At 47.2% G+C, this 13,943-nt stretch overlaps 1 protein-coding gene and 1 long non-coding RNA gene across 3 annotated transcripts in view; one reads left to right on the top strand and one right to left on the bottom strand.

Annotated features, from left to right (window-relative positions):
* LOC135915264 (uncharacterized) overlaps window positions 1-13,943 on the top strand; it is a 76,547-nt gene that overhangs the window by 52,630 nt on the left and 9,974 nt on the right. For both annotated transcript variants that reach the window (XR_010568560.2, XR_010568559.2), the window contains exon 3: window positions 12,365-12,499. This is a non-coding gene — a long non-coding RNA (uncharacterized lncRNA). The remainder of the gene's footprint in view (window positions 1-12,364; window positions 12,500-13,943) is intronic.
* On the bottom strand, window positions 4,215-13,935 carry LOC135915261 (ipis-1-like). The gene is made up of 5 exons (XM_065448282.2): window positions 13,458-13,935; window positions 12,335-12,560; window positions 8,931-9,117; window positions 7,394-7,609; window positions 4,215-5,318 (listed from the first exon to the last, which is right to left on the bottom strand). The coding sequence occupies exons 1-5, from the start codon at window positions 13,637-13,639 to the stop codon at window positions 4,753-4,755; spliced, it is 1,377 nt and encodes a 458-aa protein (XP_065304354.1). The 5' UTR covers window positions 13,640-13,935; the 3' UTR covers window positions 4,215-4,752.

Genomic DNA, 13,943 nt, shown 5'->3' with positions numbered 1-13,943 from the left:
CACATATTTAATTAACATAGTTCATTAGGGCATTTTATCCCACGGCTATTCGTGGGTGTCCAACCCACTACCATTGGTGTTAAGGCCATGGTAATCGAGACAGTTAAGGTAGTTAAGCCACTCGAACCCAGTACCTTCGGTGGGATACGGGCCCTCGACTTTCGATGGTCGCAATGCTTTTGCAATAATTCACATAGGGATAGCTAATCACCCCTTGAATTTTTCTGGTTCAGTGTTATAGCCGGATGTTTTGTACGTGTATTAGTCGTATAAGGGCGTCGTCTAACCACCGACGATGTGCGGCATACGTTTTGCATCGGTGCTTCGCGAAATCGGCTTTATTCAGCGTTTTGTCAAGGGCTCTCTGCCACGATGTCGGCAACTCCGATCGCCGCCGTCTTCGTGCAAGTCCGGATAACACTTTTCGGGTAAGTGATAAGCACATGCGCTTTACCTTCCATTAGTAATGTCTACCTATTTCGATTTCTTTGTCGTTTAAGAGTGTTAACCATGACAGTTATGACAGTGCGAGCTCTTCTGCCTTCAGATTTATGCTGTAACAGTAGTCACTTGCATGATACGAGGGCGATTCACGAAGTAATGCCTTCAAGTCCAATAATTTGCCAATAGTTACTGCGAACAATTTGGTCTCTTTATCATTAATGCACTGATGCTTAAACTATGGCATGGCACTTATCTCACCTTCCTATTTCTTCTGGTTCCAGAGTAATCGAACAATCCATGGCATCCAGTTGTGACGTCCGGTTGAAACAGCGGACTGTAATTGAATTTGTGACTGCGGAAGGTTCTGCACCAATCAACGTTTATCGCCGTCTGACAGCAGTTTACGGAGATGCCTTGTTGACGTCAGCATTGCGCGGAGGTGGGCAAGAACAGTGAAACACCACTCTAGCGCATCATATCTCCAGAATCAGCAGCAAAATGGACAGCCCGCTACGGCCTCTGATGATAATCATAAACTTCAGATGGACAAGTTCATTAGGGGCAATCGCAGGATCAAGCAACGCGAGATCACAACACTCGCTATTTCCATTGGTCAGTGAACCACATCATTAAGGACTTCCTGCGTTACATGAAAGCATGCTGTCGTTGTGTACTACGGCAACTGATGACTGATATGAAAGACTCCAGAAAGAGGATCTGTCAGAAGCTGCTCCTGCGATATGAACAGGAACGTGAGGACTACCTTCGCTGAATTTTTACTGTCGAGTCGTGGACAAACCAGAACGATCCGGAAACGAAGCGTCAGTCTATGGAGTATGGCCACGCGTCCTCTCATCTGCCAAAAAAAAAAAATTCAGTTGTCCCATCTGCTGGCAAAATGTTGTTGACCCTTTTCTGGGATTGGGATGGTATCGCGCATCCCGAATTTTTGCAAAACTTTCACAGTAAGCCCAGACCGCTACGTTGGGACCCTAATGCGACTGTGGGCCAGATCGCAGCGCACTCGCAAAGCTACTCGTAAACGGACAATTCTGCACCACGACAATGATTGTGCGAGCACAAGCCACAAAACTCGGGAAGCAATGCAGCTGCTGAAGTTTAGACATTCCACCTCATCCTGCCAATAGTCCGGATATTGCGTCCTGCCACTTTTGGGTTTTCCTCAAACTTAATGAACACTTTAAGAGGAAGCTTTAGCTCGGGTTCTCCTATCTAAATACGAGTAAAAGTAGAATTCGTTTTTCTCGGCAAACACTGCACCAAATTTGACGGCGTTTGTTGCATTTAGAAGAAAAAACGTAATATCTAGTGACCGTTGGTTTTGAATGTGCGATTTAGGTAGTAGTTTTTTATTAAAAATTGGCAAAAATTGTTAATTTTCAGAAAACGAAAGTATGTTTACTACTCCGTAACTCAGCAAGGAAAAATGATATCGCAGTTATGTGACTAGTATCTGATAGTACATCTGAAGCGTACAAACTTGATATGTTACACATGAATCCAAACAAAAATCTAGTAATATGGAAATATAGCTTTTGCAGAACACTAGTAGACATCGTGACAAGTTCACATCATATATGAACTGGCATATCACATTTGTCCGCTTTCAAGTATCTAATGGATGCCGTTTACAGAACCGCGGTATCTATTCCTGATGCAGAGCTGTTAGTTCGTAAACTTCGTCCTTCTATTTTTTTCAATGTTCTGAATTTTTCAAAACGCTTTCTGACAACTCATAGCCTAAATCGAAATTCCGCTTGCAACAGTCATTAGAATTTAACCTTCTCAAATGCAACAAATTTCATCAAAATCGGTCCAGGGGTTATATCAGAAAAGCGTTTTTGCTTTTACATGTATTCGGATAGGCCACGTCGGAGTTGGGCTCAAGCTAAAGCTACAGTTATGACGTGGAGGCGGAAGCAGAAGTTCGGCGATGGTGCCGCCAGGCGACCACCGCAATTCTTCGTAGACGGCGTGAAAAACTTTTTTGCGGAAGTGCGTTGCCCGTAATGGGGACTATGTTGGAAAATGACGCAACCATGTGTAGCCGACGCCGTAAGATTTCAACTGATTCCTGTATCGGTGCTGTCTGTCAAACACAAATAAAGGTACCACCTTGGAGGCGTTCTGTATCGCCTTCGAATAAGCACGCGTGGTTGCCTGTGTTATCTTTTCTCACTGTTTTAAGTACACATTCTCCATCTTTAACCTTCAAGTCACTACATCACTGAAGTGTTGTCGCATCGTGTGAATTATTTTTTTTCTGCGTTGTAGCATTGATGGATGTTTAGGCGTGTACTGGACTAAGCCGGAGTAGATTCTGGGATTTTACGTGCCAAAGCTACCATTCGAAAATGAAGCACGCTGTAGTGTGGGACTCCGAAAAATTTGTCTGTCTGGGGAATTTCCACCAAATGCATGGCGCAAGAGCTTTTCACTCCCATTGAAATGCGGCTTCCCCAGTAGGAAAGTCTCCCCACGAATTCGTGCTTAGTAGCCCACCACAATAGCTACTAAGCCGCCATGGCGAGTACATTGCATAAAAAGCACACTAGCGTAGTTAGTGAAAACAAATTTTGAGTTTGTTACGTGCCATACTGACTGGACTACGCCAAGGGTTCGTATGCCAAAAAACTGACCGTATGTTTCAGGGCGACGTGCGCCTATAAAATTAGTTTTAATTTTGTTTGTATCACTGTCGGATATGACAAAATTTACTGCGTTGGATAAAGCTAAGTACCCACGGTTCAAATGTCAGCCTACCTTCAGGACTAGCGACTTTGTTTTGGCAGTGCATTTTGTTTTAGATGCTGGTATTATTTGACTTCATTTGCTCAAACGAGGCCGTCATTTTAGTCTGAATCAGAATCGAACGGTTTTCAATCACTTCGTTAATTTCACACGTATTAGGAAATACCAGAGTATTCGTACGTAATATAAAATCTGAAGTTTAAATTTGTTAAATGAAGGTGAAGTATGGACATTGAATTCCGCGCTTGTCATAGAGCGCGATGTATTGAAGTAGAAGCAGCTTTTGTTTAAAGTGAAAGCCACCAAGAGCCAGAACCGGAATGCTTTATAGATTATCCATTTCTGACCAACTGGTAGGAACGACCGGCGCCACGCAGCCAAACCGTGCTAAAGCTGCAGCTAAAGCCGTGCTTAACTGTTTTGTAACCATTTCCGTACGGGAATACCACAACACATGCTTGTCGTGGAAAATGACTCCCAAGGCTTTTGCTGTCGAACAGAATTAAATCGTGTAGTTGTTCGAGCGTAGTTAAGTTTTAAGAGTGAAAGGCTATAGCATTCAAAGATCCCTGACTGCTTCTCACGCTTGCCGGCAACTGCAGCTAATGTACCTGTAATGTTTACCGGGAAACGTTGGTGGCGATCGCTATGCATGAGGGCGAGCTTTCCGTTAGAGACGCGGCATGTTAAAGTGGGCCGATCCAGGAGGTTGTGCCCAGCCTCACAAAAGAAATACATCTTCAGGTTTCTGTTATGGTTTCGCACCTTTTATATTTAAGTCCAAGAAGATTTAGCATAAAAGGCATTCGCTCTCGATGTCTTGTTTCATGGCATTTGTTTGTGGGCTGTCATTCTCAAAATTCGGAGGCATATTTTGTCAAGAATGTAAGACAAGGCATAAGCAAGTTTAGTGATAAAATGGTGTTGCAGTATAGCCCGTGTATCCCGCATGTTATATAGAAAGGCGTGGCATACACATGAACCTCAACTTATACGGAAGTTTTCGCTCACGGACAACTCCACCGACACCGGATTTTCTGCGACAAGGGGCCCTTAACGCTGTCGCGTTAAAATGTAAAATGGCGACCTGTGAAAGGCTAACAGCCTTCGCTGTAGAAAAAAAGCACGTACCAACTCACGCAGATGTCAACTTTGCCACATCAACTTTAATGACAGATATAGTGTGTTATTTAATACTTTTGTTGCGCATTATTTGTACACAGTTCAGCCTCGAGGGCATACGTTATTAAATATCCGTAAAGCTATTGGCGTTCTTTATAGCCGCTCAATTCACAATACATAAGCCGTACAATCTTCCGAAAAACGCATGTGTAGACAGCTGTGGCGCAGTCGGCGTGCCTGTCGGAGTGAACGACGACGAGAGCAGAAGTGCCAGGCGTTGAGGCCTTTTCGTCTTCAATATTACGGCGCAGACAACAGGAGGTCATGTTCTCAACCTCGCGTTGTCCTGTTGTCTGTGCTGCTTGTGTGTAACGTTCACTGGCATGGGCGCGCATATTTACGCGTGACTGTAGGCTAGATGTAGGGGAGGCAAACTTCCCTCACCGATCCCATGAACAGCACTGCCTCTGGAGCCCTGCTGAGGACCACAAACATGAACGGGTGGTCCACGTTGAACGTCAGGCGCGCCTCCGGGTCGTCCCACGGGCCGAACTTGTGGCCCTTCTCCTTGGTTTGCACGGAGGCGCAGTGGACCGCTAGAGACAGGTGCCGTCTCGCGACGGCGAGATCCGAGGATTCGGCATCGCGTACCGGTAAACCCGGCAGGTCGGCCAGCCCCGGCACGAACAGGTCGACGACGCCCAACCCGGGCAATAGGCCCTTGAGGTCGAAGGCCTGCTTGACGCCGAACTTGGGTAACTTGACGTCGACGCTGCCTCGGTCTTCGAGCCGGTTCAGGCAGCTCCGCAGCCTGGGTGCCGTCAGTGCCGTCTCCAGGGCGGTCAATCCGTCCCGATTGCGCGGCAAAATGAGCACCATGGACTTTTTGTAGCGCCGATAGCGGAGCTCCAGGGCAGTGGCATCCAGTTCCACGTCGCAGTCGGCCGTGGGAAAGCGACCCCGTTGACACATCATAGTCACTGTAATATTGGCAAGAGATTATTGGCAAGAGACGTTAAAATTTTGTTGGGTGAGCTTATATGGGCGGCGTTCGTGACGAAAAAAGAATTGCTTTATAGAGGTTATTGGTAATGGTCGTCAAAATGCACTGGAATTGCACTGACCGGCGTGTATGCATACACCACATAAATGACGAAGCAAGGACAAGCGCGTTCCACGCATCGGGGAAGGTAGTGGGCTGTTTCCAGTGGTGTGATACGCAGCCACTGCACCACGTCACACCACTATGTGACGCGCGCGCGACCGACCGCTGATTTTACTATCTCCGGGATCGGGCCAATTTTCATTATGCACCACCTCAGGGATCGACCCACTCGACGAGAAACTGACCGAGCCGAAGTGACAAACCCAATAGAGAGGAAGGCAAGGAAATTAAACTGCGCTTACATTTGTTGTACGTTGCTTGTAGGAAGGGTACTTAGGAGCCGTTTCTCGTTTGAGAAATTCTTCTGGGAACAGAGCCACTCACTGGCACATTTGAAGGTGTCGCACTGATCAGGTTATTCATTATATAAGGCGATTCATTATATCTACCCCATGCCGTCTCGATCTGAGTGCTCGCGTTTTGAGACCAACGAACCGTCCGTTGACTGAATGATTGCATTAAATAATGGTTAAACCGCCACATCAGCACCATTTATTTAGAAGGAAACTACAGACATGAAGTGAGCGCAGCCTTGAATTAACCTCTTCCTGCACCACTAAAAGAACACACACACTCAAATGATGTGAACGCAGTTGTAACGCACGTCGCATTTACTGAAGAGAACCTCCACTATTATTTGCAGCAAGCAGATCCCTTTTGCTCGTAGCAAGCACAGCTGCTACACGGGTTATAGCCACCCGCGTCTAGTACGCAAGTAACCCACCTTTAGAAAGAGTGCGCGCTGCCATCGAAGTCGTGTCTTGAACAAAATTTTCTCGACTTAACTGTTCTACACAATGTTTCGGAATCTCTTCCTTCTTCAAAAGGAACATCGGCAGTTATGTCGGCGCTGTTTAGTCAAATAGGCTTACCAAGGCGCATTTGTTGAGAGTCCCATAACCAATGGCACATGTCAACCATGATGGATTGTTCAAGATTGGTACGAGGTCATTGAAGAGTCCGTTTTATTATATTTTTTGTATTTTGACCCTTCAAAACACTCATTTTCGACAAACTGTACCAGTACGACTAATTTTGTTAATCAGGTAAAGTGCTTCAAAAACATCTTTAAGAGACGCAAATATCTCTGTAATCCTTCTGCAGCAAAGAACACATTGGTCTACTTACCCCTACCCACTTCGCTTCCCGGAACTTGGTGGAAAAGAATGAATTGCAACGTTTCTCCGCACAGGGGCTACGCAAACTAACTTACTGCGGGTTACCAGCAGTATGAAAACGCTCGAAACATGGCACTCCGCGCAGGGCCTTCTCATACCACGTGCATAGGATCCTGGTTTGCTTACAAATGTTCTTCCCGTTACTGCTGTTTGTCTGGTATAGCCCACAATGGGCAGGCATGCTGACGAAAAGCTTAATTACCGCGCTAAATAGTTCACTGCCATCTATGTATGTTATGTATGAAAAACAGCCTGTCAGCCTCTTTTCGTAGCAATCCACTCAGAAAGTGGCAAAATATAACTGACGAGGTCAGCTAGTTGCAAGGTAAAGAAAAGTGATGTTCGCTGGTGTCAGTTAAGCTGAGGTCCTCGATATCCCTAAAGGGCGGGTGGGGAAGGCAGAACACTTGCTACCAATGGTGGAACAATGGGATAAACTGGTACGCCCTCGCTTTTGAATAAACTTGTTGCTAATCGTCTCAAAGAGCCAGTTGCCGTTAGCGCAATGGAAGCATACGCGCGCAATCATTGCCTGAACATCAGGCAGCAGTGCGGTGTGGCCGAAGTTTGATCCCATAATGGGACACTCGATTCTTTTTATTGATAAGGCCCGAAATGGTGCGAGACAGGAACCTACCTATAGACCAGCGGCAAAGCGCCTGACATGAGTCAGTGCGTTAGAAAGCGCAGTGACGAACCTATGCATCCATACCTCTCTTCGCGGCTCCGGACGACTCGTAGAAGACGGCCGACGTGGAGTCCCTGAGACGGAACTTCCACTTCCACTCGGCCGTCCGCAGTGACGTCACGCTGGCCACCAGGAGCGACGTGGCGCCGTTCACAGCGCCCCGAGGTATGGCGTGCTCGCACTCGAACGCCGACATCACGTGTAGCCACTCGTTCACGCGCTCACGCACGCCCTCGCCATCTGCGATCGAGACGGGCGGATGGCCTCAGTGTTTACGAAAGTCAGCGCAAGTCTTCAAAATCTCCAGCCGTTGTCTTGAACCGGAGTGCTATTCATATCTACTATAACTTAGATACCGTTCAGTTGACTCGATAGCGCTATGAGGTGCCTTTTTCCTAGCTTAGCGCAATTTTCAAAAAAAAAACTGCATGTGGTACACAGCACGGCTTGAATCCTCGATGTAAATTACTCGATCTAATTACTCCGGGCTCCTCACAGTCGCAGTGCGCTGGCTCCCCGCTGCTTGGTGACGTAAGCAGAACACCGCCTGGAGGGGCGGGGCTTTGCGCTCGCTGCAGCTTCCCGGTTCAGGTTTCGCGCTCCGTCTTCGCAAAGCTTTTTGGTTGTCTTCGTCAGAAGGGAAACGAGTTAAAATGGCTGCTGTTACGTTTTCCTTGTGCGGAGGGTGACCTTCCCGTTGAGTTTCCAAACATTCTGTTCAGCTGCCATTTTGTTTTTACAGTAAGGTAGCCAGCATCGTTTCTTACTTCGATACTGTATTTGCGAAGCTGTCTTTTTGGCCGTCTTTGTCAGAATGGAAATGACAGTTAAAACGGCCGCTGTTACGCTTTCTTATGCGAAGGGGGACGGAGCTTCCCGTCGAGTTGCAAAACATTCTGTGCAGTTGCCATGTTGCCTGGACAGTAAAGTAGCCAGCATCGTTTTTGACTTCTATGCTGTCTTCTCGTAGCTATCTTGTCTGTCAGAATGGAAACGAGTTAAAAGGGCCGCTGTCCGCACAGGTGTCTATTTCGCCATCTACGATGAGTATATCGGAACACAGCCAGACTAACACGCAAAAGCCGCACAGAAGACCAATGTTGATTCGCATTTGGCCGGCAAGATGAGTTGCCGTAAAACTTTGGATCAAGGCACATCTGTGCTTATACTCGCAATACTCATTCCCGGGCGAAATTAACTGCCAGCCCTCCGGGAAAGCAAGAGCGCGTGTATTCCTCATGTAAAACTTTTAAATAGGGGTTCTTTGTGATGTTGCTAATAAAAAAAAAGAAAGCCTGTTGTAGTGAGCAAAGTTTCTGCGTGTAAGCCGGAATGTCTTTAAATTATCATTGTTAAGTCCTGCAGCCGACGCCTAAGCTTCGTTTCCCCGCAACATATGAATATGCTTCGCGGCCAGACACGATGTCGATCAAACATCACTTTCGCGGCCAAGTTATGCGGCGGTGAAAGGCTTTTTGCAAACCGCCCCATATTGGCAGACCAAATAAGCGGCATTGGAAACGGAGACGCTTTTAGGACGTGATGACTGCACCAAGTTTACCTAATTCGAAATCGGCCTGCTGGTGCTCCACGAGCAATGAGTCAATGGCCGCGCGTAGACGACTGGCGACAGAGGCGCAAGGGTCCAAGTCACGGCCCGTGATGAGCTGCGTCTTGTTGTTGAAGCTGAAGTAGCTGAGTCCTCCCGCCAGGCCGGTGAGCTTGTAAGCGCGACGCCGCATGTACAGCTGCACACGGATACAGAAGCAATGTGAGGAGAGAGAGAGAGAGAGAGAAACGAAACTTCGTTGCTATTGGATGAGAATATTCTGAGACCTACCGTTCCACGAATTCACGTGCTGCGTGACCGCTGCGAGGAATCGTTAGTTCTCGTGTCTTGGCACCTTGAGTCAGCCACTCAACGTTTCTTTTTAATTCGGAGTTTTAGGTGCCAAAACCACTTTCTGAAGATGGGGCACTCCGTTGTGGAGGATTCCGGAAATTTTGACCACCTGGGGTTCTTTAACGCCACTCGGCGGTTGCGGGGGTGGCTGGAAAAGCTGAATTTCTCACAGGAGTTGTGGTGGTATCTAATAGTCTTGCCCTAGTTTGTCCGCAGAGCTTAGATCTAGAAGTGTGGTAACCGTCCATACGAAAACACTTTCCTAGAATGCAGGAACGGTACCCTAGGCGTTTACCTCCAGATCTGTTTATCTCCACATCTACCTTGGGTTTTGTTCGCGAAAGCTCCAATACAAAGGCATAATAATCGTGATCGCTGAACCATGCTTCTGCAATAGCAAACCGGTTATTCTTATCGCGAGAGGACGCCTCGAAAGCTAGAAAGGAAGTAAAAACAGACTGTATGCTGGCAACGCCTTCTTGAAGCGTCGGCATGCGCGGGTCATGACTTCACGTACTGAACTAGAAAGCGTCTACTAGAGTCCATTTGTACTGGTAAAGGAGGAGTTCACTGTTGTACAGAAGCACCAAACATTCAAATTCGAAATTTTGGAAACACTTCCTGCGCGAAAAGGGCTCAAATACTCGACATTAAAATCAACGAAATCCCACTGACGTACCAGCGCTAAGACTAAGTGCAAAATTAAAAAAAAAAACTGGAAGTTTGGACAGTCTTTTTTTTTTTTGCAGCGCGAGTAACAACTTTTTCCTGCCTAAAAAACGGAAATGAGCTTTTCAAGAAACGACTTCAGGAGCCTACATTGATTTAGTGTTCTGCTAATGGTCGTTTGTTTAATATTTTAGGTACATCCGCGAGGTCACTTTAATCCACATCTGCAATTCTGCACAGTGCAGCGAAAGTTAGGAGTCACGTGAGCCAACCGGCAAAATGGTCAAGCATAAAGGCTCCTACATCGACCACCTCTTATCGCCCCATGCCCAGCTTTGACTGAAAACGGAATGCATAGTAGCCTGCCTACCATGGGGGGGAGCCCTGTTCCCTTATCCGAAAGCCGCAGCTGGCTCTCGTTACTGATTGGCTGCTAATGAGTCCTTCGCTGAAATGCGCGTGCTTGGTGGCATGAACCGGACACTACACCTCAGCAAGTGCAGTACGAAGGTCCAAAAATGGTTTGCAGCGCGCTCTTGGTAACCGGCGGTGGTTATTTCGGCGCCGCGGTCTGATGGTTGGTGAGGCTAATTGTGGGAGCGAGATGTTAGATCTTTTTTTTTTCAATTCTTGGAGAGGGCACAAAAAAACGAAGCGCGAGAAGAATACTGCAGAAGCGTTGGTTGTCCTGTATTGTTTCTCGTGTTTCGTTTTTTTTTTGTGTGCGCTGCACCAAGAACGGATAGCTTCCGACTCGCGCGCTGTTCTAATTCCCCTGGATTTTCTTTAATAATATTAGGGGGGGGCAGAGGGGGGAGGCGAAGCGAACTTACAGGAAACGTCCAGGATATCCTGAGGGTAATTGACTGCTTCAAAAAGTGGATTGCAGAAATAATAAGCGAGGGTTACACTTGCACTAGGGCATCATATTGTCAATAATGAAAAATTAAAAGGGAAGACAATACCTTTGGCCGCCAGTATAAAATAGGAGTCGAACTCACAACCTCTGAAAGACATGGGCTATGACGAGTCCTTCCTTATATAAGAAAGACCGTACAGTGAAGAATAGCTTGAGCTGTGTTAACGAATTATCCTCCTAGAATATCAAAGAATATAAAAAATTTAACAGAGCCACTCTTACTGTGACCGTAGGCATGGCAAATAAAAAAGACGCAAGCACCAAAGACAAATGGCGACGCTACCTCGAACTTCCAAAGCGCGCTCGCATTGACTTCAGATATTTGTAGCACCTTCTCGGTGCCAGTGAACTCTCTTTGAGGAATGAGGAACCACATTGCATTACGAAGGAGCCAAGGCCTGAACTTAGCCAGTTTTGTAAATCCTTTATTGAGCCACGACGGCCCCAAAATGCGAGACAATATACTTAGAAATCTTTGGTGCTACACTCTGACGCCGGTGCTGAAGAAAGAAAAGAAAAAAAAAACTTTGGCAATAGTTCTAAATTTTGGTAATACACATCGTGCCGTGAAACTAACGAAAACGAAATTGTGAAAGAATACATAATCAGTCTGCGCTGATTTTGGGCTGCTGAACACTAGTTCGCGGGATCGAATCCCGGCCACGGCGGCCGCATTTCGATGGGGGCGAAATGCGAAAACACTCGTGTGCTTAGATTTAGGTGCACGTTAAAAACCCCAGGTGGTCGGCATTTCCGGAGTCCTCCACTACGGCGTGCCTCATAGTCAGTGGTTTTGGCACGTAAAACCCCATAATTTAATTTTTTTCAGTCTGCGCTGATTGTCTGTTTCTCTGAAGTGTCCGTTTAGGGAAATGAAGCTTATCCGGAATTTAACCTCTACGGGTCCATCAGAAAACAGCTACATTCGCTTGTGCATTTCTGGGCTTCACTGCTAAATCTGCAACCTTTTACGCCTGTGTTTTGCCATCGAATCGGACTTGTAGGGAAACTTCGTAAAAAGTTAGCATAACTTAATAAAAGGACAATCGGACGTCCACACAATCGTAGCAATTGCTACAACGGAAACCCATACGGGTTCCTTGGAAGAAAAGCCTCGCCGTTGAGGAAAAAATCGTCTTGGTACGGGACTCGCACCCGGGACCACCGCCTTTCCGGGGCAGCCAGATTAACTAGCCAGAGCAGCCTGGTTAGCTAGGATGGTAGAGCGGCTGCCCCAGAAAGGCTTTGGCCCTGGGTTCAAATCTCGGACCAGCCCGAATTTTTCGACTGCGACGCTTTTCTTTCATGGAACCCGTATGCGTTTCCGTTGTAGCAATTGCTACGATTGGGTCGATCTCTGATTTTCCCTTTATTTCTCTCAACCTTGCGGGTTTCCATGGAACTATTACGTCAGACTTGCATAAATGTACTTATATAAGGGCATTCTACGCGGTGATGTGTTAGGGACAGTGACCTTGAAGTCGTCGCCCTGATATCCATGCAGGTGGAGTGCTTGGGCGAGTTGATCGGCGGTGCGTCCGTTGGCGACGGCCAGCATCAGGGCCATCATGGTCTGCACAGCCAGAGGAGAGAAGAGCACGTTGGAACCAGCTTCGCCGGTCCCGCGTCTCAGCTCCAGGTACACATCGACCGCGAACTGGAGCATGGCGTCGTTGAGGGCGCTTTCGTTCTGCAGCGGTCTGCACGGAAGTAAGAAAAAATAAAGAATATGCCGCATTACTTATGACCACGTTTCCAACTAGGCAAGCGTGGAGGAATTGCAGGCATGGAGGTTGGCCTCGGCAAGTCGCCCCGCCCTCTGCGACCTCTCTGTGCGTTGAGTGGTGGCAAATGGGTCCTCCCCTGTTGTAGGATCTCTCGAGGCATTGTTTTGTTCGCTATAGCCCTTCGCGCTTTAAGTAACCATCTCGTCTCGATCGGCCCCAAGCACATATACGTATCATTTGTCAGGTATACGTTGCGACAAAAAAAATACAAAGTGACCCAGCTTCTGGCTCAGTGGACGTGACCTTGCACTGCTGAGCGCGAGGTCTCGGGTTCGAGTCGACGCCAGGTCTACAGCGCCAGCGACGCAGTTCAGGACGCGAACGTGCCATTGTTCGCGAGTGTTACTCCTGCTGCATTACACCAGGAATGGCTGAGCTCGCGAACTATAGCGCTACTTGTTATAACACGGAAGCCGGTTCGGTGGCTGACGCCTTAGCTTACGGGAACTTGATGTGTGAAATCGTAACTGGCGAACCGGCGACGTCTTTCAGAGCCATTTGTGGCGGGAAGGAAGCGAATGTCAACAACGAAGACAATCTGAAGAACAACGGGTGAAAGAACGAAGATTTGTGTCATTGGAGTGCAGGAGACAATAGTGGAATTCGGTGACGTGTCAGCTAATCCTTGCGTATAGCTGCCGCCCTTCGCCCGCTGAGCGTATATATATATATATATATATATATATAGACAGACCGCCTAATTAAAGGGAACCCTCGCTGATAGCATGCATTCGCGCTTCTCTTGAGTGAGCTGTTGCGTAGTTTCTGGAGGTCCGTTCAAGTTTTGACTGCGGTGTGGCCAATACGCACCTCGCTTTGCGATGGTTTGCCCGCCGATCGCTGTAAGCTAGCGTCTCTTGTTCCGACGAAGAGGATGGACTGGCGGACTCTTCCACGTCTGGGTTTGTCTTGTCGGTCTTCGAACTTTCTGCATCGTTTAGTCGACCGGAGGAGGCTGCTAGCAGATGTTGGTCCTCTTTGCTGGACTTCATGACTACGAAATCCCCATGCAGCTGGCTTGCGCCTTACACCATGGCGTGTACCCACTACGGAGGATTGACAAAGAACCCGGATGTCAAACAGAGGAGGGCATGTAACATTTAAAACAAAGAAAAGTCCTTGAAAACCGAACATTCTAAAAAGGTAATAGAGTAAACTAATGCTAATGATACTTTTATTTTTCTTTCAGAGAAAAAAGTTATTTGCAAATGGATATTGGAACTTGTAGGCATCAAAATTAACTCAAAATCGAATTGCACTTTGGTGAAGTATGAAATATTGCTACGTCATTTAACC

The sequence above is a fragment of the Dermacentor albipictus genome, chromosome 7 (genome assembly GCF_038994185.2).
Source record: "Dermacentor albipictus isolate Rhodes 1998 colony chromosome 7, USDA_Dalb.pri_finalv2, whole genome shotgun sequence".
Classification (NCBI taxonomy): domain Eukaryota; kingdom Metazoa; phylum Arthropoda; class Arachnida; order Ixodida; family Ixodidae; genus Dermacentor; species Dermacentor albipictus.
Note: the sequence above shows the minus strand (reverse complement) of the source record. Positions and strands in the feature narration are given on the sequence as shown.